We start from the raw sequence: 27,559 nt of genomic DNA on the forward strand, positions 1-27,559 counted from the left end.
AATGGTCTAGTTTCATTCTTCTGCATGTGGATGTCCAATTTTCCCAGCACCATCTATTGAAGAGACTGTCCTTTTTTCAAGTGGATAGTATTTCCTCCTTTGTTGAATATTAGTTGACCATAGAGTTGAGGGTCCATTTCTGGTTCTCTATTCTGTTCAATTATCTATGTGTCTGTTTTTGTGCCAGTACCACACTGTCTTGATGATCACAGCTTGAAATCTGCGCAATCTGAAATCTGGCATTGTGATGCCCCCGGCTTTGGTTTTCTTTTTTCAATATTCCCCTGGCTATTCGGGGTCTTTTCTGATTCCACACAAATCTTAAGATGATTTGTCCCAATTCTCTGAAGAAAGTCCATGGTATTTTTTTTTTTTTTTAGTCCATGGTATTTTGATAGGGATTGCATTAAATGTATAAATTGCCCTGGGTACCATTGACATTTTCACAATATTAATTCTTCCAATCCATGAGCAAGGAGTATTTTTCCATCTCTTTGTGTCTTCCTCAATTTCTTTCAGAAGTGTTCTGTAGCTTTTAGGGTATGGATCCTTTATCTCTTTGGTTAGGTTTATTCCTAGGTATCTTATGCTTTTGGGTGCAATTGTAAATGACTCCTTAATTTCTCTTTCTTCAGTCTCACTGTTAGTATACAGAAATGCCACTGATTTCTGGGCATTGATTTTGTATCCTGCTACATTGTCAAATTGCTGTATGAGTTCTAGCAATCTTGGGGTGGAGTCTTTTGGGTTTTCTACATAGAGTATCATGTCATCTGCGAAGAGGGAGAGTGTGACTACTTCTTTGCCAATTTGAATGCCTTTTATTTCTTTTTTGCTGTTTTATTGCTGAGGCCAGGACTTCTAATACTATGTTGAATAGCGTGGTGAGAGTGGACATCCCTGTTGTGTTCCTGATCTTAGGGAAAAGGCTCCCAGTGCTTTCCCATTGAGAATGATATTTGCTGTGGGCTTTTCACAGATGGCTCCTAAGATGCTGAGGAATGTTCCCTCTATCCCTACACTCTGAAGAGTTTTGATCAGGAATGGATGCTGTACTTTGTCAAATGCTTTCTCTGCATCTATTGAGAGGAACTGGAGGGTATTATGCTGAGTGAAGTAAGTCAATCAGAGAAGGACGAACATTATATGGTTTCATTCATACAGGGAATATAAAAAGTAGTGAAAGGGATTATATGGGAAAGGAGAGAAAATGAGTGGGAAAAATCAGAGAGGGTGACAGAACATGAGAGACTCCTAACTCTGGGAAACAAACAAGGGGTAGTGGAAGGGGAGGTGGGTGGGGGGATGGGGTGACTGGGTGACGGGCACTGAGGGGAGCACTTGACGAGGTGAGCACTGGGTGTTATGCTATATGTTGGCAAATCGAACTCCAACAAAAATCATACAAAAAAAAAAAAAAAGAAGAAGAGGTGGGCAGGACCAGTTCTTGTGTTTACGACCAATAGTGTATTAAGCCAGCTCACACAGACTTGTGACAGCTGATTTTCCAGAGGTTTTGTGAGCCTGCTACTAAACACATCCATGATTAAAAACTAAATCATGGAAACTTAAAATTAAATAAGTATATTAAAAACAAGATAATGAATATTCATTTCATAATTATTTTTTAAAAATTTTTTTTATTTATTTATGATAGTCACAGAGAGAGAGAGAGAGAGAGAGAGAGAGAGAAGGCAGAGACGCAGGCAGAGGGAGAAGCAGACTCCATGCACCGGGAGCCCGACGTGGGATTCGATCCTGGGTCTCCAGGATCGCGCCCTGGGCCAAAGGCAGGCGCCAAACCGCTGCACCACCCAGGGATCCCTTCATAATTATTTTACTGAGTCATTGTTCATGCTCTCCAGGTTCTTTATGCCTGTTACATGTGTGTGGTATAAATACTGCATAATAATATGCTACTGCACATCTCTCCTCAGCAACACGTTCACAGTGGTAGCCTGAAATCTGCCATAGTGGGAATATTTGCACCATGGAAATCAGCATATACCACAAATCAGGAGTAGAGTCAGTCCTTTGCTACACATTTACCACATCCCATTGAACTATAACTATGGCTGCAAAATACAAGCAGGACTGGGTTGAAACCAGATTCCTCAGAGGGCAGGACAACAATGTCACAGAGTGACTGAAAATGTTTTAGGGCAGAATGGGCTCAGCTATTGGTCAATGGGGTAACAACACCAAATCTAAGCAGATCAGGGTGAGATTCAGTCTGAAGAAAAATCCAAAGTCAGGCACCTGGGTGACTCAGGGGTTGAGCATCTGCCTTTGGCTTGGGTCATCATCCCAGGGTCCTGGGATCGAGTCCCACATCGGGCTCCCTGAAGGGAGCCTGCTTCTCCCTCTGCCTGTGTATCTGCCTCTCTCTGTGTCTCTCATGAATAAATAAATAAGATCTTAGAAAAAGAAGGAAAAGAAAGAAAAATCCAAAGTCAAAGCCAAGGGAGGCTGCCTCAGTGGTGAGACTCAGGACTAAGTATTAATACTCAATTGGTTAACCCAAGTACCGCTTCCAAAAAGCTGCCTCTGACTCACTGCCCCAAATCAACTCAGAGAGCATCTTGAAACTTCCTTTATAATTAAACTCATAAACTCTCTTGTCTTATTGTCACTCTTCTGTCCCTTCCCTTTAGATTAAGAGCTCTTAGCTCAGAGACCAAATCTTAGTCTTTCTAAATTCTAAGACTAAGCATCATGCCTGATCCATACTAAGTACTCAATTCATATCAGTTTAATCATAAATGTAGAAAAACATACACAAAACTGTTCAGGGCAAAAAGGTTTGGGGAGAAATTAAAACTTCAGCAGTAGGGGAATAATTAAATTATAGTTCATTCATATAATAGATGCAACCATAAAAAATCATTTTTAAAATCATAAAAGAATTATATCTCAAAATGCACACAATTCAATGAATGACTGATAAAATACAAAGTCTTGGATTTCTCATTGTGTAAATCCATCAAGAGGCACACTAGCACAAAAAGGGAGGAGAAAATAGACAGGAGGGAAATGATATTTATTTATTTATAAATATATATTTAATTATATAAATATGTGATTTTATATAAATTGGTAGATATAACTATATAAATTATATGAACAGACAACGAAATAAGTTATGTACAGTTAAGACTCAGCAACTGTGGAGACAGCGTGAGAGAACAGTGACAGTGTAGTACAACTCCCACAATTCTTTTTTTCAGTTCATGGGTGAATGGTGCCAAGCCCTGAATTACAGAACAAAAAGGAGGTAAAGATTGGAGTCAGAACAATGAGTCCGGTTTTACACATGTGACACTGGATATACCAGTGGAGCACCCCAGTGGCGATGCTGGTCACTCAGTTTGAGCCCCAGAGAGAGGTCCAGGGTAAAAATAAGAATTTGAGAGTCATCAGCAAAAGACATGAAAGCTAAAACTTACAGACAACATGTGCCATTGGGAGACTTTATTCTGGGAATGGAACACTAAAAACTAGTACTGAGAAAAAAATTACCAAGGGATAAGAATCATGGTGGCCAAAGGAAGAGAGAACATCAAAAAGAGGTCAGCAATCAACAGGGCCATGTGCAGGACTTTCAGTAGCTATTACATTTAGCAAAATGGAGTATTGTTGAATGTGTTAGTGTGTATTCTTCAGAGAAACAGAACCAATGGGAGATATCTATATCTATTTTTTTAAAGATTTTATTTATTTATTCACCAGAGACATAGAGAGAGAGAGGCAGAGACACAGGCAGAGGGAGAAGCGGGCTCCCTGCATGCAGCCCAATGCAGGACTCGATCCCAGGATCCCGGGATCATGCCCTGAGCCAAAGGTAGATGCTCAACCACTGAGCCACCCAGGCATCCCATGTATCTATCTATATTTGTACAGATAGATAATAGATAATGAAAGAGAGAGAGAGAGTATAAGGAATTGGGTCACATGGTTATGAAGGCTGAAAAGTCCCCCAAAAGCTGCAGTCAGGAAGCTGGACACCCAGGAGAAAAAAATGGTATAGTTCTAGTCTGAATCCAAAGGCTTAGGGAGAGAAAGAGAAAGAAAAAGAGACAGAAGTCTCCCTTACTCATGCTTTTTGGTGTTTTCTGGCTTCCAGTGGATTGGAAGATGCCCACCCACAGTGGGGAGGGCAATCTACTCAGTCTACCAACTCAGATGTTAATTTGCCCTCAGATACACACCCAGTATAATGTTTAACCAAATAACTGAGTAACCCATGGTCCAGTCAAGTTGACTGTAAAACTAACCTTCCAAGTGAGGAACTCTGGGGGGTAGGGGCGGGGACAAACCTTAGAAGGTCAGTTGGAGTTAAATAAATGGAACTGTGGTGTAGAGTATTGTTCTAAGAAATTTGACTGAGAGGTGAAGGTGGTCATAAGATCAAGGAATGGGTTGACTATTTTTTAGGATGGAAGATAAGCATTTTATGTTATAGGGCTAGGAATTAACCAGTCACAGCTTTTCCAGGCTGACTTGAGGAGAGATCAGATTAGAAAGAAAAAGAACTTGGGAAAGGAGGTTGGAGAGATGTCCAGAAATGAGAATGAGAAGGAATCAGAGTGGAGAATGGAAAGCGAAGATTTCCCAGGTGGAGCTGTTCTGGTTGTAGACAAAGCCCAAGACATGGCCCGAAAAGGAGTGGCCAAAGGGGAGTGGAGGTTAAGGTTGCTGGAATCTCAGAAGTCAAGGAAGCAACACAGATATGGCCAATATCAAAGACTATCTCTGTAATAACTTACCAATCCTCTCCACCCCCTGCAGAAGTCACTAGTGCATGCCTTTTTGCCAAGAGAGTGTATCTGTGGGGCTAGTGTAACTTCTTTATCAGAAGAGGTACGTTATTTACAGCTCTGAACAATGGATGCTGTATCTTATCACCTCGAAAACCTCTAGAGTACTAGTACTCCATCTTCAGAATACAAAAAGTTTATAGCTTATCAAAAAGGCGGATTGACCCCAGATTGTCACTTGACTGGAACGAAGTAATCTGAGAATTAACAGGCACCTCATTTATCCCTAATGTGGATATTGTGGAGACCTGTATGGTTGAACTGAATCACCATACAGGGTCAAATTATAGAACGGACCCCTAAGGAAGGAATCTAATTGCAAGATTTTCATGCAGTCCTCCCTGCAGTTTTAGAAATACCCGGCAGGTGGCGAGCGACTCCCACAACCCACAAAGGAAGATTGTTAGCTTTCCTGGTCCCGGAATCCCTGACCAAAACCTGCTCAGGCCTGTAAAGGACAATCCTGTTTCCCCAGCAAAGCTGTTGGTGAGAGTGAGGTGTTTCTTCCCTTTACACCTGAATCCTGGTGAGCCAATGGCCTACTTCTTTCTCTTTCCCCTGGAGCCATAATCCTGGTACCAGCAGGTGCTGGACTACATCATGAGTTTGTGGATGAGGTCACTTGCTCCCTAAAGGTTCTTCCCATAAAAAAAAAAAACAAACAAACAAACTGGAAAGGATGTTTGTCTGCTCAAAGAGGGGCACCATTGCCACTAGAGGGTCCCATGGTGATGCCTGTATTGTCTATACAGTCAGAGCTGGAGGGGAGGTATCTTACAGTCCCTCATTTTGTAGATGAAAAACAGTCTAGGAAGAGGATGAGTAATTTGCCAGAGGACACAGAGCTAGAAGGTTCCAGAACCTGGAATCTGTGTCTTGACTTCAAGTCATTTGCTTTTTCTCTGCACCTAACACTATAGGTGTCTGTGTGTTTAGTTCACTGGGGTCTGCTTATGACTTGGAAGAAGCCTCGGATGACTATTTGGTTGGGGAGGAGGAGCTGGATGACTTTAAGATGTGTTTATACAACAAATCCACCCTTCTTAACTAGATTGTGTGTTTACTTGAGGGTAACCTGTTGGATGAGGGAGGTTGAGAGTCCAGGCTAAAGGGGTTTTCGACAGAGGACTCTCCATTGTTGTCCTACTGTGGTTTTAACAGACCTTCTTTTCTTACACACCTCCTTTTCTGCCTGTTAAACTACAAGCTTATTGAAGGCAATGATTGTCTTATTTATCTCTAACTATGTTCTGTCGTTGTTTGATGGATCAATGAGCGTTACCATCCTTGATCATTTTTGGATCAAAGTGGCATTTTCTAACGTCTTGCATGACTAGCACATACCTCCTGTTTCTATTCAGTATCCTTGCACTTATCTAACAAATGCGCAGACGGTGTTTGTGTGCCAGACACTGTTTTCACCACATTACAAATATCAACTCATTTAATTTTGGTTTTGTTGCTGTTTCTTTAAGGTCCCACGTCAAGAAATATCAATGTATCAGAAATCACCCTCTTCCTCACCCTCCACCTCCTCTTCCCCCAAAAGACCCTCTACATACCAGGCCTACGGAAGAGTGGCGGGGAAGAAAGAGTTAATCAACCCACCTGGGCGCTGGCAGTTTCCCAGGTAGACAGCGGGCTCAGTGGGGGCCTCCTTCCTAACCTCCCATAAGCAGACTCTCCCCTGGGCCCTCCAGGCAGTGGTTGGGGCAGTGGTCCAGGTCTTCACTGAGGTGGAGGCGGCTCACAGCCGCCGGCCTGATTTATAGGCCACAGCACTCCCGGGCAGCGCCGCAAGGAGTCGGGCTGAGCTCGGACTTAGGGAGATGATGATGGACACAGGACACGTGGCCACACAATGGGGACACACGACTGACCTCAGCCACTTCGGCAAACTGCCTTTGCTTTAGGGAGGTGGCAGGAGCGCTTCAGGAACTCCAGAACCCCAGGCGCCTGCATCCTTCGCTCCGGGCAGGAGTTCCCTACACCTTGTTGAGTGCAGAGAGCACCCAAGGGCGCTCGGGGGCCCCCCCAGAGCTCTCCGAGGCCCCTAACCCTGAGCTTTAAAGTCTTTCCCGGAGCATGGGAGCTTGGGTGCATTCCCCACTGTGTCAGGAAAGGCTCATGAACCTTTTCTTCTCGGGGCTGAGAGCGGCCAGGCCGCGCGCTGAGAGCGAACTTGCTCCGCACGTCAAATGGGGGCACCCAGGGATTTTGTGACACTGTGCTGGGTGAAACCCCACAGAAGGGTCATAAAAAGGTGGAGTGTGTGTTTGTGTGCAATGGGAGGTAGGGAAGTAGGAGGAGAAAAAGGGGGAAGGTGGTTAAGGGAGTCTGAATTTGAGAAGGAGCAATCAAGTTGGGGAAAAATAGGGCTTTTTTTCTTCCCTCCTATATGCAAACTGTCACTTCGAGTTAGCCTTGAGCCCTTATCTGGCTCATTAGCATGAGCTGTGGCTAACGCGCTTAAACCCTCTAATTATTTATTATGCCTTCACGTAGCAGGGTCGCAACCCCGGGGCGCACTTGCGGGGACCTGCAGAGGCGGGCAGTGCGCGGGGCTGGGACGCGGGCGCATCTTGGCCCGGAGCTCCCAGGGCCCGACTCTCCCTGCTGGGAGCCCCGCAGGGCGCTGTTCCTGAGGCGGCCTTGCGTCGGGGTGTAGCAGAAAGGCCCTCTCCCCAGAATCCATCCCACTCATCTCCTTCGTCTACACTTGGCGCCTGATCTTCTCTCTATTGCCAATTCCAAAGACCGAAGTTGAACGCAGGGAACAGGATTTTTGCAAAAGGGCAAAAATGTTGGCCAAATGAGGAGCTGGAAGGTGGGCTGGTGGTCTGCTGGGTGCCTGCCCTGGAGGGAACCTAAAGCTTGGGGGATCCCTCCTTTGCCCCCCCCCCCCCAAAAGCGTTGAGACACGCGCCGCTGAAAGCCAGCCACTCCCGTCCAGGGTTCTATTCAGAAAACAGTTTCAAAATAAGTTAACCTCTGTAGGGTGTTTTCCCCTCCTCCCCTTCTAATTGTCCCTCACGCCCCTCCCGCTCTCCGTTAGTTCGAGTCTGTTTTATGTTCCTCTGCGTTGTGCCAACTATTTTATCTTTATTCCTTCTCTTTCTCTCTGGCCATTCATTCCTTTTTTTGTGTGTGTGGCTTCTCTGGCTGATGTGCGGCTCGTTACCACCCACTGCACGCTCGCTCCTATAGCTGAGGTGTTTCTATACAAACTCAAGCGTCCAGTTGTCATATTAATTATTACACTGAGTAATGACTGAAATGGTCAAAATAAGGGTAGACTCGAGAGCGCTTTTTCTTGCTGTTCAAAGATTCAGCAAAGAAGCCGTGCAACAAAGCAATAATTGGTCCCCAGAAACACTCCGACAAGGCATGGAATATAGGTTTCATAGAACCCTGTGATTGTGAAGGGGGGAAAGCTCTCAATGGACCCCACGCTTCTTTTCTAAACTCTCTTGCTGAGCAAAAAATGGACCTCTGTTTGAATACTGTCCTGATCCTTGAATACTATACCCAGCAGAGAAAAAAATGCACCATTTATTGTAAGTTTTTTTTTTTTCTTTCCCAGCTATTCATGGGGTCTCTGTGAAGAATCAGCTGGTTTTGTTTACCCTGAAAGACCTTTACTTTATTTTCATTCTTGGAGGAGGTGGGGAGTGGGGAGGGAAAGAGAGCCATGTGCCTAGACCGAGAGAGGAGCTGGCCTACTGTAACAAAATAGAGTGTAACAAATCCTACAAAAGTTCAGAATGTATTGATTCTTTGGAGAGCTATATAGATTAACGACTTTCTTTATGCTTATCCCAGGAAGGTATTTAATCATAATATAAATGGGGCTTTAGAAAAAATAAAGATTTAGCAGCGTTACTTCTCCTTATTTGGAGAACTTCAAAAGGACTTGTGAGAGTGGCTGCAAATTACTCCCTCACCCCACCCGAATCTCCCCTCCCTAACCAAAAACGCCACAATAAAATAATAGTTTGTGCTTTTTGTTGTTGTTGTTTTTCCAGCTTTTTTTTTCCTTTTAAAGGCATATTGAATAAGCAAATAGATTTGTTTGAAGCCTGGATTCCTTAATGCAGGTGCAGGCCTGGACGCTGTGACCAAGAAGCTAAGCCAAATCCGTGGTTTATGGTATTTGGCCTGCCTCCCACTACCCCCCTCCCCTTTTCCAGGCCATCCCAGGCCCATGAGGCCCAACTCAGCCTGGGCAGCAGGTTTCTGAGGTTACCTTGGGAAGGGTGAGCTTGGAGAAAATAGATTAAGCAGTAAGAAACTTTTCCTCTTTCCTGGGTGTCAAGTACAAGCTTAGAGCAACTTCCACCCCAGGACGGAGGCCCTGTGTTATAAGCTACTGGAAAGCGAGTATCTGCTATGGCACCCCATATACTCACTTTTCTTGAAGCGTCTGTGGCTTCTGGGGCTTAGCGCTCACCCAAATTGAGGGCTGCACTTAAAATCTTATCTCCACATAAAGAACCAAAGGCCTCTGTTCTTCTCTATACTTTATTTGCTCTTTGTTTGGGATGCAGTTACAAATACAATTTTATTAAATTATCTTTTCAATGGAAAAATCTAGTTTCACTTTTAATGTTCACTCCCCTCTCCCATAAAGAAAAAGCACAGATGGAGCCTTTTTAAAAAGATGCAGCATCTCTCCTTTCCACAGAGAGAAGGTGCACAATTCTGGAGCTTGAGGATGGTGTGTGAGCAAAGGTAGCACTATCCTGGCCTTCAACTGTGAGTGGAAATTAAAGTGGCAGACTTGGGGCGTCAGGCAGCAGGTCCCCCTGCAATACTAGGAAAGTGTCTCCCCATGTAGATACCAGTGCTGAAGGCAGGCAAGGTTTCATCTAAGGTTTGGTCCACTTCCAGGATTCCCTAACATAGAAGAGTGGCCTGAGATGCTACAGAAGGTAAGGGCTTCTATTGTTTGGGAGGAAAAAGAGAAATCTTCCCATTTTTCTGGGATGTCTACATTCTGGAAAATACCCACCAAAGGAGGTCAGTGTCCTGCCACCACCCCATCACAAGAGTACATGGTGGTTCTCTCAAGAGTGTGTATGCGAGTATGTGTGTGCATGCAGGAGTGGGTCATAATCTAGGTCTCTGGGTCAGAGGCAGGATTCTCAGGGGCTCTTAAGCCCCAGTCTTTTGTTCGAAACTGGTGACACCACCAGAAAGGCAATTTCAGTGGAAAGCTCCCTTTGGCAGTGCACAGTCCCCAGAGCAGAGGCCAGGCCCCTAACAAAACTATGCTGAGCCACTCTGCCTTCTGGTTGGAGAAGATGGAGAGGACACTGCTGGGTTAGGGAGGGGTAGGGCGAGGAGGAACATTCTTCCCGTTAATCCAGAAGAACTCAGGGAACACCTGAGTTCCAAGAGATTTTGCAAAACCGGTATGGAAGCAGGCTGAGGATGCAGGAGTGGGGAGGGTGACGATGAGATTTGGCTCTGGGCTGGAGTGGGGAGAATAGGGACAAATGTTCTGGGGAGGGAGGAAGGATCCCAGGCCTGTTGTCTTTTCTCCTGGGCATAGGGCCACTACAATGCAGGGCTTCACGAGTTGCAGCTTCCATTTGGAAGCCCATTTGATGGTGTGTGTGTCGGGGGGGGGGGGGGGGGGGGGGGGGGGGGCGGGCGGAGTAGGCTCTGGCCTTGAAGTCCCTGATAATTAGGATCTCTATGCCTGTGAGAAGTCCGCACTGAAATGGAAACTGAGCCTGCTGGCTATTGGCAGATTCTCCGCAGTCCTAGATACATCTCAAAATGAGCCGGGGTGTGTATGCCGCATGCACAGATGGAGAAACTGAGGGCGGTAGAGGAAGAAGGGCTTGTTCCAAGTTGCAACGCAAAATCACACCAGAGCCAAGGCTGTGGACCTTCATCAAACGTGGGATGACAGAGACTGAACTGGAAGGAAAGGAGCTTGAATCAGCCTGCGAAAGAAAAAGCATTCAGATGCCTCAGTGTTCGCTACTCCCCACATTTTGCTCACGAGGAGTGGGTCGGGTCCAGGAGGTTTTTCCTAGGTGCCTCCTAGAGGCCTGCACCACACCCCTCCGCTGGGGCACATAGGTGGGGAGAAGGGCCTTCCTAACCAAGGCTTGGCCAGACTGTCTGAGGCTTCCTGGGGAGGAAAGGGGTGGTGTGGCTCTGTTCAAGGCCCCACAACCTCCTGTCCTCACCGGAAGGGAAGACAAGTGATCTTGGAGTCCTCCCAACACCTTTTCTGGCGTAGGTTGGGGTGGGGGGAGAGGACAGAGGTGTAAATCCCACCGAGCCCCCAGAGCCCGGAGCCCTGCAGTCCTGAGGTTCCGGGTGAGGGAGGGAGGGCGGAGACGGGACTGTGCGGTAGGAAGTTTACAGAACTGCTCTCTGCACGCGGGGTTCCTCTGCTGCTTCTCTAACTTGCTGATTTTCAAAGAGAAAAGTGAGCCGGAGAAGAGAGGAGCTTCATCCCCCGTGCCATGGGTCCTCGCAGCCCATCACCAGCGCTATTGTTCTGGCAACACCCGCAGCCAGTCACACAAACTAAAGGTGGCTCCTTGGATCACCCCCACAGATCCTTTAGAAAGACCCTTCTCCACAAAGGGAAGTCCAACGGGAAGCAATTATTTGGATAATTCCCCACAATCATCCCTGCTTGCAGGCCTCTGATCAAAACTATCTCTACTGAACAAGTCAACCGAATGATTAGCCTCTTTATCCTTCCATGTAGACGCGCCCCAGCCTCCTTCCCCCGCCTCCACCAGAGATGCACAGAGATGGGCCCGGTGGCTTGGTCCTCATTCTCCGCTCAGCCGCGTCCCAAGGCGTCTCAAAGCTGGACCTGGCTGCGGCCTGAAAGCGCCAGGGCCGAGGCCCAGGAAGGGCGCCTGGGTGGGCGCTGTCCAAGCGGCCAAGCGACCGCTGCAAGCGCCTCCCCCTCCCTCGCGGCGCCAGCACGCGGCCCCGCCGGGCTCCGCTCCCAGTCGCCTGCCACCGGCCCGCCGGGCACACGCCTGGGGCGGGATGGAAGCTGCGCCAAGGCCGCCGAGGTGCCTGCGGCGGCGCCGACCAACCAGAAAAGTTCCTCCGGCCCCTCAACCTCCACCACCCCCATCTCTTTTCTCGGATTCACCCTAGGAATAGCCCAGAGGGCTCCCCTCTTAGGCATCCCCCAGCTGGTCCGGAAATAATCCTTGGGGGGGGGGGGGCGATGCTAGAGGCAACTGAGGTCATCCTGGGGGGTATCACTGCCCTCCAGCTACCTAAAGCGCTGATCACAATCACCCCTCAGTGACATCACCTCCCTACATTTGCTCAGCCAAGGGGAGCAAATCCTAGTTTCCACACCTGGATGGGACATTAGAGACCATCTCATTCAAACTTCTATTGCTGCAGATGAGGAAACTGAGGCTCGGAGAGGATGCCGCTTATCAAGGGCCACAGAGCTAGCGAGACCCAGTCTCCACAGTACTTTTATTTACAAGTCCAGTAATAATTTAATTATTAGTCCAGTAATTCCCATGGAGTTCTCCTCTCCCCATCTTACTATTCCAATCGCACATCTGCTTCAGCACCCTCAAACAGTGAAGACCCCCAAGAGAATGACAGTAAATAGGAGAAGAAAGCAGGAAAAATAGAGCCCCACTGTCCCCAACCCGCACACCGCCCTTTGGCACTTTTTTGGCTCAAACACTTCTCTGGGCTTTGCTCCACGTTCTCAGGAGAATCCCGAGGCCCTTCACCCCAAACCCTTTACCCCAGACACCCCCAACTCCCAGAGCCACTGGCCACTCCCGCGACGCCGGCCCCCCCCTTTCTAGAGCCACCCCCGGCTGCAGCCCGCCCTGAGCGCGCCGCCTGTTTATTCAGCCTGGAGTCCGGCACGCGCCAGGCGCACGCACTGCAACAACAAACCCGGCTGAATGGAGAGTTTGCAAGGAGCGGGCGCAAGGAATGGGCGGGGGGAGGGGGGAGGAGGAGGGAGAGTTTAGGGAGTGGGTGGGAGGAGGAGGTGCGAGGAGGAGGGAGCGGGGGCCGCAGCCGCCCGCTGCAGCAGCGGGGAGTGGGGGGCGAGGCGGGGCCAGGGCTGCGCTTGGGGCTGGGTGTCCCATTGAAAAGGCGGCCGCACTCCAGCCGCCCAGCACTCTCTCACTTCTGGCCAGGGAACGTGGAAGGCGCACCGACAGGGGAGCGGCCAGGGAGGGCGAGTTAAAGAAGGAAAAGAGAAAGGAAGGGAGTTAACAAAATAATAAAAACAGCCCGAGCCACGGCTGGAGAGACCGAAAGCCGGCGCAAGAGAGCGCAGCCCTAGGGGGCGAGGAGCGGGAGACTCAGCAGGGCGTGCTCGCCACTGACTTTTGCTGCTGCTGCTGCTGCTGCTGCTGCTTCTTCTTTTTTTTTTTTTAAACAAGAAGGCGCTAGCGGCAGCCTCACACGCGAGCGCCACGCGAGGCTCCTGAAGCCAACCCGCGAAGGGAGGAGGGGAGGGAGGAGGAGGAGTGGAGGGAGGAGGAAAAGCGTTTGCACCTTCTTCTGCTCCCACCCTAAGAAGTCTCCGGGGATTTTGTGTTTTTCTAACTTCCCTCCGGCCTCACTGTTCAGCTCTCCCCTTCTTCCCCTCTCGGTTCGCGCACCCGAGTCCTGCCCGCGTGCCCCCGCGCGCCCGCACCTCGCGGCCTCGCTTCTCCCCTTGCGCGACTCCTCGGCGGCCGCTGCGCATGGAGAGCTCTGCCAAGATGGAGAGCGGCGGCGCCGGCCCGCAGCCGCAGCCGCAGCCGCAGCCGCAGCCCCAGCCGCAGCCCTTCCTGCCGCCCGCAGCCTGCTTCTTCGCCACGGCGGCGGCGGCGGCGGCGGCGCAGAGCGCGCAGCAGCAGCCGCAGCCGCAGCCGCAGCCGCAGCAGGCGCCGCAGCTGAGCCCGGCGGCGGACGGCCAGCCCTCAGGGGGCGGTCACAAGTCAGCGTCCAAGCAAGTGAAGCGACAGCGCTCGTCCTCGCCCGAACTGATGCGCTGCAAACGGCGCCTCAACTTCAGCGGCTTCGGCTACAGCCTGCCGCAGCAGCAGCCGGCCGCCGTGGCGCGCCGCAACGAGCGCGAGCGCAACCGCGTCAAGCTGGTCAACCTGGGCTTCGCCACCCTGCGGGAGCACGTCCCCAACGGCGCGGCCAACAAGAAGATGAGCAAGGTGGAGACGCTGCGCTCGGCGGTCGAGTACATACGCGCGCTGCAGCAGCTGCTGGACGAACACGACGCGGTGAGCGCCGCCTTCCAGGCGGGCGTCCTGTCGCCCACCATCTCCCCCAACTACTCCAACGACTTGAACTCCATGGCCGGCTCGCCGGTCTCCTCCTACTCGTCCGACGAGGGCTCCTACGACCCCCTGAGCCCCGAGGAGCAGGAGCTGCTCGACTTCACCAACTGGTTCTGAGGGGCTCGGCCTGGCCAGGCCCTGGTGCCAACGGACTTTGGAAGCAGGTAGGTGGCATTTGGGAGCGGACGGGACAGATTTCCTTTCCTACACCTTTTTCCCTCCGTCTTAGTGTCTGTAGGAGGGGGTGTCTCCACGGAGACTCTCGGGCCCAATTAAAGAATCTGTTAAACTTTGTCGACTTCAGATTCTGGTGTGTTAGTTTCAGTGTTGGCCTCTGAGCGGGCTCTGCCCAGTTCTCCAAGACCTCAGGGTGGGGTGAGGTGGGGAGATGCTCCGACCTGTCAGAAGAGGTGCTCTACCTGACAGATCCTCTCCCAGACCTCCACTCCCCCCCACCACCACCAAGTTCACACTAACCTCTCCCCTTCTTCTTAAGTTACAGGGGGACCGCACAACCTGCATCTTTCATGCTTTCTTGTCAGTGATGTCAGAAGGGAGAAAAAAAGAAAAAGAAGAAAAGAAGGAAAAACAATAAAATAACATCAGGCAACCGACCCCAAGACCCAACTAAGCATTGCCTGCCTGAGAAGCAAGGCTCTGGCAAAACAGGGATGCGCTCAGAACTGTATCTTTGCACTCCAATTGTCGCCGGAGCTCTGAAGGGTGACTAGGACCTGAGTCAACGCGCAGAATGCAGCTTGTGTGCAAAGGCACTGGGCTCCCGGCAGAAGGGAGCAGCAGAGCCCTATAGAAACTCCCACCCACCAGTAACAGGCAGAACCACCGAAAGCACTCGCTAGGATGCCTTCACCTCCCTGCCCTCTGTGAAAGCGCAGTTCTTAGCCCTATAGAAATGGGTTGGTGTCTCTCTTCGAAGCATCCCCCATCCTATCCCTATAAGCTGTGGACATCTGTCTGCAGTGAAATTATGCTCTACTCAGTCCTTTGAAACTCCGATCCTCGGCGGGGGCGGGGGGAGGGGGGCTCCCTACATCCCCATTTCCTCACATCATCTTTTCTACCATTTTCATCATAGAATGCTTCCAATCTTTTGTGAATTTTTTTATTATAAGAAAAATCTATTTGTATCTATCCTAACCAGTTTGGGGATATATTAAGATATTTTTGTACATAAGAGAGAAAGAGAAAAAATTTATAGAGTTTTGTACAAATGGTTTAAAATGTGTATATCTTGATACTTTAACATGTAATGCTATTACCTCTGCATATTTTAGATGTGTAGTTCACGTTACAACTGCCATTTCTCCTATGTGGTTTTGTAAAGAACTCTCCTCATAGGTGAGATCAAAAGGCCACCAGATGTACTTCAGCACCAATGTGTCTTACTTTATAGAAACTTTGTTAATGTATTAATGATGTTATTAAATACTGTTCAAGAAGAACAAAGTTTATGCAGCTACTGTCCAAACGTCAAGTGTGGCAGCCAGTTGGTTTTGATAGGTTGCCTTTTGGGAAATTTCTATCACTGCCTTTTTTTTCTTACTGTTTTATTACAAACTTACAAGAAACGTGTATAACCCTGTTTTATACAAACTAGTTTCGTAATAAAACTTTTTTCTTTTTTATAAATGAAAATTATCAGCTGCCTCCAAGTTTTCCTTGACTCCACAGTCCCTGTCCAAGTTTCAAAATGTCAAAGGGAAGGAGTGGGTAGGGGAAAAGAGGGTGGTGTGAAACACGCTAAGTTGGCAGAAATGACAAACGTAAGTGCTACAACCAGAGGTGACACTATGATAAATGTAGAGGAAAAAGATGTCTATAAGCAAAGGTCACTTTCTTCCTCTTTTATGCTGCAAACATACAAATACACCTAAAGAACAGGTGATGAAGAATGGCTGCTACATCTTTTGATGAGATGATTATATGGATTTAAAATCCACCCCCCCAAAAAAAAATAAACTGGGAAGAGAGGGTCCTCACCTTACTTTCTAACCCTTATCCCCATTCCCCCATTCGGAGTTTCTCATCGTGAAAGTGGAAAGGCCGCATGAGATAATGGGCATGAGGGGTGGGTGGAAGGCTGGTGGTACCAGACCTCGGGCTGGGGGAGGTAGCCTTCACAGTACTTGCTCCCAGGGGCGGGCGTGCTCTTCCTTCACTTTTAGGCACATATTTTCTATTCCTTTGCCCCACTCCACACACTTTCCATATTGATTTTAAGTAAAGGACGCATATGATATGAATTCCCTGCAGGAGGAGTTAGATTTAAATGAATAAAAGCTTAGAAATGTGTGGTCGCTTTGAGACACTGGCCTATCTAAGCTTGTGACTCTATCCGAATAGCGTGAGCTGCGTGTAAAAGTACCCAATTACCAAGATTCAAAAAGAAATTGGTGGGTTTTTGGCTGGCTTGCTTCTTGTCAGTTAGCAAGGACGTGATCAGAATCCTACCCCTTCTCTCGCAGGCTCCTCACTCGCCGCCTGCATTACTTGCAGATTCAGTTTGCGTGTCTCCAGCCAAGCGGAAAGCCTAGCGCAAAATGCATCTTACAAAACCCAACAAAGAACGGAGAGCCAGCACGTCTTCCAGAGTTAAAAATCTAGTCTGTGTTGGTACATCTATACCATTTAGTGGCACAGAATAATCATTTTTTAAAGCCGCGATGCACGGAGCACGCCACAGTGTCTGATGTCATTTTGCTAAATGACCCTCTATAGAATGCACATTGAAGCTTCAGTCCCTTTCAAAGAGATGAGCGTAATTAAGGGGAAAAAAAATCAGTAAATTCCTCATCGCCATAAATAATCAGACTTTCTGCCAGCAGTGGGCCAATTTAGAGCTTACTTGAGGGAAGTAATGCTTTTGTGATGCCTGCTTTTATTTTTATCTTCTCATTTGGAGAACCAGAGCTGGGGTACCCCCCATTTCTTTTAATTTAGCTCCTTTGCAAGTTTCCAGATAAGGTATGCAAAGAAAGTGTAGCAAGTCATTTATGGCTATGAATATAACATTAGGATAATGTTTCAGCCCCCACAAAGGGGATTTTCCCTCCCTTCTCCTCGTGAAGACAGGTGTTCTTTTAGTCACTTCTGAATGGGAAATACCCAGTCTCGTTAAACTCGAGGCAAAGTTAGCCGTTGTTTGCCACAATGCGAAGGCAAACTCTAAAAATTCACAAAAACACACAATTTTGCCGAAGCTAGGAAAGGGCAAAGCAGGGATTGGGCAAAATCTCATTACATCTGCTCTAATCGCTTAGCAACACAAAGCCTGGGCTTGTGCGGGGAAGGGAAGCCATTCACTGCGCTCTGACAGGCCGCATTCAGCCGGCATTAGTCAGCTCCATAAATCACCGCTGCCCATTGGCTGCGCGGCGGGCTTTGCAGTGGCCCTGGGCTGTCAGCGAAATACAAAATGTAGACCCCAGCAGCCAGCAATCGTGGCCTCTCCCCCGTCCTGGCCCCCGCCTCACTTTTTTTTTTTTTTTTTTTTTGGAGGGGGTACTGTTGAGGAAAAGTGCCTTGACTTTATTGACTGAGAAATCTTACCTATTCAAACAATGGCCCGGAGACCACCGAGTGAAGGCTGGAGACATGCCTGAAGTCCAGGACCAGGAGTGGGCAGTGAGGGAGAGAGAGCGAGAAAGCCGACCTGATCTGCCGCTGCCTGCCGCGCTGTTGGATGCGAGCCTTACCAGTCTGAGCTGGAGCTGCTGGGACGCACGTTACACCCCTTTGACAAAGCCTTTTAAAATTTCTAAATTGGAAGTAGGAGTGTGTGTCTGGAGAAAACTCAATCTCAAGTTCCCATCAGGCAGGCCCACCAAGGAAGAGAGAAGAAGCAGGTCTGCTCTCTGCAGAGAGCATCAAAGAGTAGGACTGAGATGTAGTCAGAAGAAGGGGGTGGGATGTGCATCCCCACCTGGCTCTCCTTGCGGGGCTGGGGTGCTAGAACACAGAAGCCACAGCCATTCCGTTCCATCCCAGCTTCAGTGTTCCTGCTTGTTCCAGGGGGTTGATGGTTGCCCCAGCCCCATGAGGAAAAAATGTAAAGCAGTTAACACTAGCTGGGTAGGGGAGATGGTACAGCTCTATGTAAACGTGAGTGCCTGTTGTTGTTCTTCTTGACTTCCAGCCTTGTCTCTCATTTTCACAGGATCAGTCTGCTCATGCATCTATATTGCAGCCTGGATTTGAGGCTTACCTGTAAACCACATAGGAAGAAGTCTGGTGGTACATGTGGAGTTAAGTCAGTCTTCACTGGGAAGGTCAGGTGACCTCACTTCAAATGCCACCTCCTCCAAGGAGTTTCCCTGAATGCTCTATGTAAAGCAGCTCTCCACTGGCCACAGGCACTCAATCCTCTATCCATTAGGCTGTTTCTCCTTCCTGGCAGTATAACTACTGTGTGAAAACACTGTATTTTTGTTTATATGATTGCTGTCACTTGCCTGCTGCTAGATTATAAATAAACTCCAGGAGGACAGGGACTGCTCCTGTCTTGCTCCTGTCTTGTGCACAGGCATCTCACTGCCCCTGGGGAGACAGGTATTTACTGACCAAATGGACCGTCTGCCCTGTTGGATTGATAACTGTGCTTCTTTCCTCCTCCAGGTCTACCTTCTCTGCTCTGCTTTGTGTTTTAGGAGGCTGGTTGTTATGGACCTCACCACTAGGGCTCCCTTGCCCTCTGGCTTTCTATTGGGTTGGAGCAGTGGCAGGCACCAAAAGGAGAAGGAGAGGTAGTAGGGCCATAGGTTGGGTCCTTGATAGCCCTGCTCCTCACTGCTTGGGCTCAGTTGCTTTGGCAGTGACTCTCCTCACAGCTCTTGTCAGGAGGCCTCACTCCCACAACAACAGATGTTGCTAAGATGTAGTAACGGCTTCCTCCTCTTGCTCCTCAGGCACAGAGGTGGTAATGGCTCCCCCTTGTTAGTAGTCTTAGGGTGCTGCACCATTTTGCTTCCCCTAGTCCCATCCCTCTCTCCTCTCCCAGTAAACTCTTCATTGACCCTTTTAAGTGTGCCATCCGGTCCTGTTGACCTTGGCTGGTACATGGACTGTTCTCCCACAGGATCTCAAGGATGTAGTAGTTTGGCATAAGATTTCCAGGGGCTCATAGGGCTATTTTATTTGTAAAAAATTAATTAGGGCGGAGGCAAACGTAGCTCTGTTCTAAACCTAACTTTGTAAAATCACGTCATCTTTTTGAGCTAGGAATGGCTTACCCGAACGTTCGCAAAAAAAAAAAAAAAAAAAAAAAAATTCCATTATAGTGTCCTCTTCCGGAAAATGAGGATGATACCTTTCCTTAAGAATCAGAAAACGAAAAGGCTTTGGAGCTGGCAATGCAAAAAATTTCAGTGCAAGAGATGACAGCTTCTCATGATCTCTCTGAACCAGGTAGAAAGTGGTGCCGGCGGCTTGGTACCAAGACCAACAAAAACTATGCCTCGGTGGGGAAGCCCTCATTCATTCACGCAGCCATTTACGTACTCATGTAGAAACGGAGGAACAAGTTACTAAATTGAGTCAACATTTCTAGGACTCGTTTTATATCTTCCAGAGTGAGCTCTCCGAGCAGCTTGTTTTACTGCAATATCTTTTAAAACACTACGGATGTGTCGCTGATACATTGAATATCCTCAACCCTATTTTCCCTTTTCCTATTGTTGAGAAGCCTCTGAACTTTTTTCTCCCTCCTTCCACTCCTGGGCCAAGAAATGGTTCATTTTCGGATTCCCCCAGAAACTCCAGGGTATCAGAGTCAAGGGTAGGGAAGCGGATTGGCGGACACTAAGGTTGTCTCCAGGCGGCGCAGGCGAAGGGCTGGGCTCTAAGGCAGGTCGAAGTTATATTCCTTCGTCCTTTGTATGCAAGATTAGGTTGTTACAAAAGAGGGTGTGTAGGTTAATGGCAGGAAGCGAGTTGCAGCGCAGAGCGCGGGCCCCGAGCGCGTGTCAGGTTTAATGATTTATTCAAGCTGCAGCGCATCCGGGCGTTGATTGGCTGCAGGCATGCGTCCGCTGTCAGCTGCGCGCGCCGGCCTCGCCCCGCTACCTGACGGCAGGGGTGGGGTGGGGGGGCGGGGCGCTGGAGGGGAGAGGGGCTCGGGCGCAGCCGGAGCCCGGAGGTGTGAACCGGGTGTACCCGGCAGGAGGTGGGAGAGAGGAGAGGAGAGAGATGGAGGGGGTCAGAGAAGAACCGGGGCAAGAGGGATGGGGATGGGAGAGAGAGAGGGAAGGATGGGGATGGGAGGGAGGGAGGGAGGGATGGGGATGGGAGGGAGAGAGGGGGAGAGGGGATGCGGAAGAGAGGAGGAAGAAACACTCGAAAATAAAGTCCGGGGTAGAGAAGGCAGGAGAGAGTGGGGGGAAAGGGAGAAAACAGCCGAGGGGGAAAAGCAGAGGGAGAAAGAGACAAAGAAGGAGAAGAGGGAAGAATGAATGGGAGAACGGAGGGAGGTCGGAGAGGGGAGTGGGACGCGCTCCCGGAACGCCCGACGTGCGCCCCCCTCCAGGCAGCCTGCGGGCGGCCGCTCACAAAGCCGCCTTTGATGCGCTAGCGACCCGGGCTATTTTGGGAAAGAGATGGGGGGAAGAGGCGCCAACCCACACTCCTTGAAGGGAGTCACTTTCTGCAAAGTGCGCTGGAAAGGACTGGGCCCTGGTCCGGGCAGTCAGGGCAGGAAGTGGATGCCGGGGACAAAAGCTCGGCACCTGCCAAAAGCGAGAGCCCTTGGAGAGCACCTCCCCCCGCTCCCCCCTCCCCGCGCCCGGCTACCCTGCGGCGGGCCGCGCGCTACCCCTGCCCGGCCGCCGACCCGCCCCACCGCCGCCCCCCACCCCGCCCGCCCTGCCAGGGCCGCGGTGCCCGGAGCGCTCTGCCGGCCTTTCTCTGGATCTCCCCCGGGTCATGGAGTCACTTTCTCCTTCTCTCTCACTTCCCTTTCTCCCTTTATGTCTTCCTCTTCCCCCCGCCTTCCGCACTCGCTCTTTGCCCTTCTCGTTATTTACAGTTAGCGGCAACACCCAGACACTTCCAGACTGGAGCCCGACTGAAGTCCAGAAGCCCCGTGGGAGGAGAGAATGGAGTGTGGAGAAGAGCGAAAGAAAAATATTTGGGGGAAAGGGAGTGTGGCATTTGAAAACCCAATGAGAAAACCAGCCCAGTGGGTGCATTTTCCCCGGATGAAGTTGTTGAGCCTAGAGTGGGCCATCAGAGTGGCTGCTGGTGCTGGGAAGCTGGAAATCTGTCCATCAGTAATCACCCCTCTCCCAAGACCAAGACAGCAGTGAAGCTGGCTACCCCCTCACCCTCAGCCCTCTCCTCCCACCTCTAGTACACTCAGCCCCGGCCTCCCCCAGCTATCCCTCTTTACTAGGAAAAACAGTCGGTCTCCATTGTCCAGGTGCCAGCAGGGCCTTTGGCAAAAGGGAGGCCGGCCAGCCCTCTGATCAAACTCAAAGGTTAGTTAAAAGACAAAAACAGCTGAAAGTCTTCATGAATAATGCCGGCCACCCCCCCTCAGCCCCCCACCCCCACCCCCACCCCAGCTCAGTGTAGTGCAAGACCCGCTCAATGCCCTACCACTTTGTTATGCTGCTCGCCTAAGTCAGAATTTCACAGAAAGCCAGAGAAGAAAAGCTCCCACAATTAGGGGTCGCCTGTCAGAAAACATTAACGCCTTCCTCTCCAAGCCTGTCAGGCCTACTGCAGATACAAACCGCCATGGCGAATTGGCCCTCCACCCCGTGAAGCACCCGCCAGGCGAAGGAGCAGAGATTTGAAAGCCCGGGCTGAAGGAGCCCGCCTAACCATGGTTTCTGCGGTGTCAGGGTGTGCAAAGATCCCCCAGCTGCTTCTTTCTAAGAGACACCCAAGATGCCTGGGAGAGAGCATGAGGGATGAGGCGGTTGGGCATATGGACAGCCCGCCCAGACCAGGGCAAGTGTAGGAGGGCCTCTTTCCTGCAATGGCCACAGTTTAAAATGTACACACATAGCTGCAGCCTCCTCTCCGCTGATCCAGCATTTCCCAAGCGCCAGGCATCTTATTTGTTCATAGTCAGAGCAAGCCTATAAGGTGGTGTGTTATTATTTTCACCATGTAGATGGAGAAAGAAAATGAAGGGCTCAAAAAAAGCTATATGACTTCTCCACGCTCCTAAGAGCTAGGTGGTGGCAGAGTCAGGATTAGAATTTGTTTTGCCTGACTTCAATATTTGTGTTCTTGCAACAGTAATCTACCTCCTAGTTTTTCCAAGATGATCCAGAGACCAACTTGGTTTGTCTGCTTTTGAAAACATGACCCATATCCAAGATGTTATTTGCCGTCTTTCTCCCATCACCAAGAATATTTCCTGCATCTAGAACAGCATCTGGCGCGTGCTTGACACTAAAATCTTGTGGAAGGAAGGAAAGAAGGAAGAAAGGAGGGGTTCCTTGGAATGGTCCTTTTGATTTTCTTTGATCATAATTTTGTTTCGAAAGATATTTGATTTGGGACATCGAGAAATCTGGTTGGGAATTTCTGTAGGTCATCGATTAACTAGGGCATTAAATCTTTGTTTCCTTACTGCATACATGGAGCTACTAATGTTTCTCCATGAGGGGAATTAGAAAGATAGAATATGTGTAAAAGGAAAAGTGTCTAGCATGATATCTAGCGCATAGTAGGTTGCTCAAGAAAATTCACTGGAGGGGAAACGGGGTGGTGCGGTCCGTTAAGTGACTGACTCTTAGTTTTGGCTCAGGTCATGATCTCAGTGTCCTGGGAGGGAGCTTCATGTTGAGTCCCATGTCAGGCACTGCCCTGGGCATGGAACCTGCTTAGGGTTCTCTCCTTTTCCCTCTGTTCCTCCCCACCTCTCTTAAAAAAAGAAAAAGAAAGAAAGAAGAAAGAAAGAAAGAAAGAAAGAAAGAAAGAAAGAAAGAAAGAAAGAAAGAAAGAAAGAAAGAAAAGAAAGAAGAACATACACATGAAAATTAAATAGTATTGATTCTTTTATGTTTTTTTGTCCCAGAAAAAAATATATGTCACAGGTGCATTTACATCCATGAAACAAAAATGATCTATGGATGCAGTGATGATTGTAGCTAAATCTTCAGCCAGTTTTGTATTTTGTTGTTCTGTGGTGTCCGCAGCCCAAGAATGGATGAGCTAATAAAGCAGAATCTGTGCTGGTGGGTCCCAGGGAGACAGATGAGTTTCAGGGCCTAGAAGAAGGAAGCTGTCACCCTCCAGTCAGGGCAGAGGGTTTTGCTATGGCTTACTGCTCCCTGGTGAGGCAGGCAAGAAAGGAATCTCCACAAAGTGATGGCTTTGCTAGGGAGAAAGTGAGCACTAGAGTTAGAATGTGCCCTTTTGCTTTCCTCCTAGGAGCCTTGTCCTCTCAGCAGTTGAGGTTGATTCAGAACTTTGGCCTCTTCTCCAAGCCGTAGAAGGAAGATTTTCAGGAAATCACTCATAGAGATTCAAGGGGTGGCCATCACTCCCATGGCATCTGTCATCACTGGGTGATGACTTAAATTTGCTTTGGCTCCCAAACCTCTGGGGTTGCTGTCACCCCATTGTTGTAATTCCACCCCCAATCAGCTCTTCCAAGTTCCTAAACATCAATTTAACAAAAGAAAGAGAGAGAGAAAGGGAAGAAGGAGGAAGAGGGGAAGAAAAAGAAGGAAAGAAGGGAGGAAAGAAAAAGGAAAGAAACAGGAAAAGAAACAAAGCTTCAGTTTATAATTGTAAGAATGCTTAATAATTCTGCAATAGTTGGTCAACTTCTCCATTGTTGTTTTCCACTGATTCCTTGTGGGGACGGTTTGGTTTGCAGAGAACAGCATGCTCTTCATATCTTTTGTCTTCCCACATTTTTTTTTTTTCTCGTTCTCTGAACAACCTTCTTTGAGTCTTCCAGGAGACAGAGCCTGTCCTTGATAAATAATCATTATCTCATGGAGCGCCCGCTGAAATAATGGAGGAGTGTAAGCATGAGGTCTACTTGGAGCATATTTAATGAAAATGGGACATTGCCTGCAGGTGTTCAGAGTGCAGTCATATTTGAAGCACAGACCCCGCTTAGGAGCACCTCCCACAAGCACATGATAAAGTGAGGCCTGTAGTTTACCTGACTACAGTGGTGCAGCCAGTGGTGGTTTATAGAAACCAATGATGAGATCCTTGCTGTGAAAAAAACAGAATAAGCAAACATTACAGCCCCAGGAAGGGGCTGGACCAATCCAGTTTCAGCCTTCAAACAGTCCATAGCGTCTCTCCGCTTTCCAAGAGGATGGAAGCAAGCCTTGGAGAGAACAAAGCGCCCGCCTTGGGCATCTTCTTTCCCCAAACGGTCCTTCCCTATTGCAGAGGCCAAGAAGCCTGCTTTGCGTACACCTCCCCACCTCTAGGAATATTACCCAGCTTCACCGGGACACACAGAAGAGGCCATTTACTTTGCAGCATCTAAAGAGGGTAAACTTTTTAGCTGATAGCTCATTTGTCACTGGAGATCCTTTACAGATGAAAACAGACATGCTGATTCTGATTGTTGGTGCTTTTCCTAAGGAAGGAAAAAAATCAGATATGCTCAAAAGACCTATAGCAGAGCATGTGGTAGTTGTAGTAGTGTTTTTTATAGTTTCGAAAATATAAAACAACCTGTAACTCTAATGCTGGAGTTCTTGGTTCAAATAATATCGGCAGGATTATATGGGGCGTGTTGTATAGAATTGGAAATGGTGATGTCTATTTACGGAAATTTATGTAGCTTTATAGATCTGTGATATAATAACAATCTTTCCACTGTTTCACTGATAAGTGAAAACAATAGCAATCACCTATAATTATATTGACGAGAGAAAAACTGTCAATGTACAATTACCTTTTTTTTTTTTTTTTACAAAATGGCATCATATAATTCACTTTTCTACTTAAAATATGAAGGTGAATCAGTTTAGTTATTAATTCAACAAACATTTTCCCAAGCCCTATTCTAGACCCTCAGGATGCTGTAACAAGAGTCTAATACGAGCCCAGCCTTTACAGTTTGTGGGGTAAGAAAGACAATAAAAAATCATGTGGTTACATGTTTCTGATTCATCATAGTCTTCTACAACAACCAATGATTTCAAGTGTTGATTAAATGTATCATGATATCTTAAACAATCTGTGTATTTTTACGTAGAGATTTTTTGCTAATTTTTTACTAATTATTTTTATTTTTTGCTACATATGAATAAATCCTGTGGTAAGAAATTTTATGACCAAACAACTACACATGATCATGTCCCGAAGATCTATCTTAAAAAAGAGGACAGTTGTGTTACAGGAAATGTGCTTTCTGAAGACTTCTGGCTTCACGTTCCCTGATTGTCTTCAGAAAGGCTGAATCAGTTACAATTTCACCAGCAAGAATGAGGAGCACCGACTTCCTCATGGCCTCACGAGGTACTATATATTTTAAACAAGCAAGCAAACAAACTACTTTACTAATCAGTATTTTTTTAAGTGATGCCTTCTTCATTCATCCTGCTTATCTTACGTCACTGGTGACATTCAATCAACTTTTCATATTTCCTTACAGCAGTGATTCTCATACACCGGACTACATTGTAATGATGCTGCATTAGAATACATAGGGACCTATCTGCCTAAAACACATACTGCTGGGGAGTCTGATTAACTGAGTGGTCCTGATATGAGGCCAGCTTGTGGACAGTGATTGTGATGTCAGCCCATCTGGGGAGAGAAGTCAGCCAACTTTAGAAATGACAACTGTGAATGAGATAAAATGGCCAATGGCATAGAGGTGATTTATATCCCAAATCTACTTTTCCAAAGTTCCAGAGGCTGAATCTCCCCAGTGGTAATCCTGTAGGTGGGGAAGGCAGAGGGTTACTTTGGCTTCTGACTCCCCAACTATTCCTGCCTCTCATTTCCAGCCTCTCCCCATTCACGCTGACCTCCCACCCCTGCTCCCCACCTGCTGCTGGCCTAGAGAAGAAAGCCATTTCCATTGGCCTTGGCTGCCTGGGGAGATCTATATTGCTCTGGGGAAGACAAGAGCTGTCCCCATCTTGGTAAAGTGTGAAATTCGGTTTTGATTGCAAAAGGAAGCCATTTCAACAGGATTACACCGTGACCATGTAGATTGAACTCAGCCATATGGCCTAGGATGCTTCTTCCTACTGCCAGGTAACAGTGCATTGCTAATGACGTGGTGGCGACATTTCCAAATGAAAAAATAAAGCCACCTGGACTGGAATAAAGGAGGCAAAAAATGACAAGATGCTGGTAAGCAGTGACAGTGTGCTCGGGCCTCTGTGGGCTTTGAAGAAGCGATGAGCTTTGTTTAATTTAGAAGTCTAACCAATGAGCACATGCCTGGTGTTATAAAAGAGCTCTGCTTGCTTGGCATAGAAGAAAGAGATTCCATGCCTGTGTCAAAACAGACTCAAAGTGTCGACTAAAAGAGATGGTTTGACCTCACTTAGCCTCAGTATCTTCATCTGTTAAGTGGGCATAAGAACACATTTAACAGGGTTATCCTCAGAGCAAGGCAGGTTAGCATGAGGGTGATCTGTAATCTGCTAGTTGCTCTACTAGTGTAAAAAAAAAAAAAGTGGTTTTATTGGTGGTTTTATTGCAAGCAACAGAGAGGTAAACTGACTGGTTTGCCCTGAAAAAAAAACTTACTGAAAGGCTTTTAGCTGTTGGGAGAGTAACTGAAAAGGCTGATTCTGAGAGTCAGAAAATGAGGTCAGACAGCAGCCAAGACCCTGGTGAAAGTAATTCTCCAGGATAGTTGGGTGAAACTGCAGCCACTTTTGCCTCCAGCCTGGGGACACCACCATCTATGCCACCACCATCTCCAAGACAAGATGCTGGGTTCCCACCAGCACCCACGGGGCTGTAGCTGGGAAACTGACTGACTCACTATACTCCCAGCTGCCATTGTGACAAAGACGAATTCTCTGCCATCTCTGTGTCCTTGTGCTGTTTGCTGTCTGGTCCACATCTGGGTGGGGGCTTCTGATTGGTTGAGACCCAGATGCATGGGAGACCAGGAAAGCAGTATGTGGCCTGGCCCACTTTTATCGTAGGAGACGGGCTCCCCTTTCTACCAGAATGTTTAAGAGCATGCGAGGGAAGGGCACTCAGATGCTGGGTGATCCAAACCAAAAACCAAAAACACAACGAAAAATGAAACAGCTTGTAGAGCTGGGATCATCAAACCATGTCTCTAAAGGGGGATAAGTAGAAGGCCACCTGGGGGCTCAGTCTGTTGAGCACCCGACACTTGGTTTCGGCCCAGGTCACAACTTCAGGGTCCTGACATCCCACCCTATGATTGGCTACAGGCTCCGTGGGGAGTCTCATTGAGGTCCTCTTCCTCTGCCTCTGCCCTAC

At 48.3% G+C, this 27,559-nt stretch overlaps 1 protein-coding gene and 1 long non-coding RNA gene across 3 annotated transcripts; one reads left to right on the forward strand and one right to left on the reverse strand.

Annotated features, from left to right (window-relative positions):
* Positions 1–9,322: 9,322 nt before the first annotated feature.
* On the reverse strand, positions 9,323–12,531 carry LOC144282449 (uncharacterized). The gene is made up of 2 exons (XR_013350888.1): positions 11,956–12,531; positions 9,323–10,771 (listed from the first exon to the last, which is right to left on the reverse strand). It is a non-coding gene; the product is annotated as an uncharacterized LOC144282449 (long non-coding RNA).
* Positions 12,532–12,902: 371 nt separating this feature from the next.
* On the forward strand, positions 12,903–15,790 carry ASCL1 (achaete-scute family bHLH transcription factor 1). 2 transcript variants are annotated; one of them, XM_077846117.1, is made up of 2 exons: positions 12,903–14,295; positions 14,634–15,790. In XM_077846117.1, the coding sequence occupies exon 1, from the start codon at positions 13,541–13,543 to the stop codon at positions 14,246–14,248; it is 708 nt and encodes a 235-aa protein (XP_077702243.1). In that variant the 5' UTR covers positions 12,903–13,540; the 3' UTR covers positions 14,249–14,295; positions 14,634–15,790. The 2 variants fall into 2 exon arrangements, with proteins under 2 accessions (XP_077702243.1, XP_077702242.1); XM_077846116.1 differs by having other exon boundaries at positions 12,904–14,295; positions 14,628–15,790.
* Positions 15,791–27,559: the final 11,769 nt, after the last annotated feature.

This window comes from Canis aureus, chromosome 13 (assembly GCF_053574225.1).
Source record: "Canis aureus isolate CA01 chromosome 13, VMU_Caureus_v.1.0, whole genome shotgun sequence".
In the NCBI taxonomy this organism is placed as follows: Eukaryota; Metazoa; Chordata; class Mammalia; order Carnivora; family Canidae; genus Canis; species Canis aureus.

Excerpts from the sequence above, each read along its gene's own strand:
- ASCL1 (XM_077846117.1), top strand. The coding sequence starts at position 13,541 with ATGGAGAGCTCTGCCAAGATGGAGAGCGGCGGCGCCGGCCCGCAGCCG.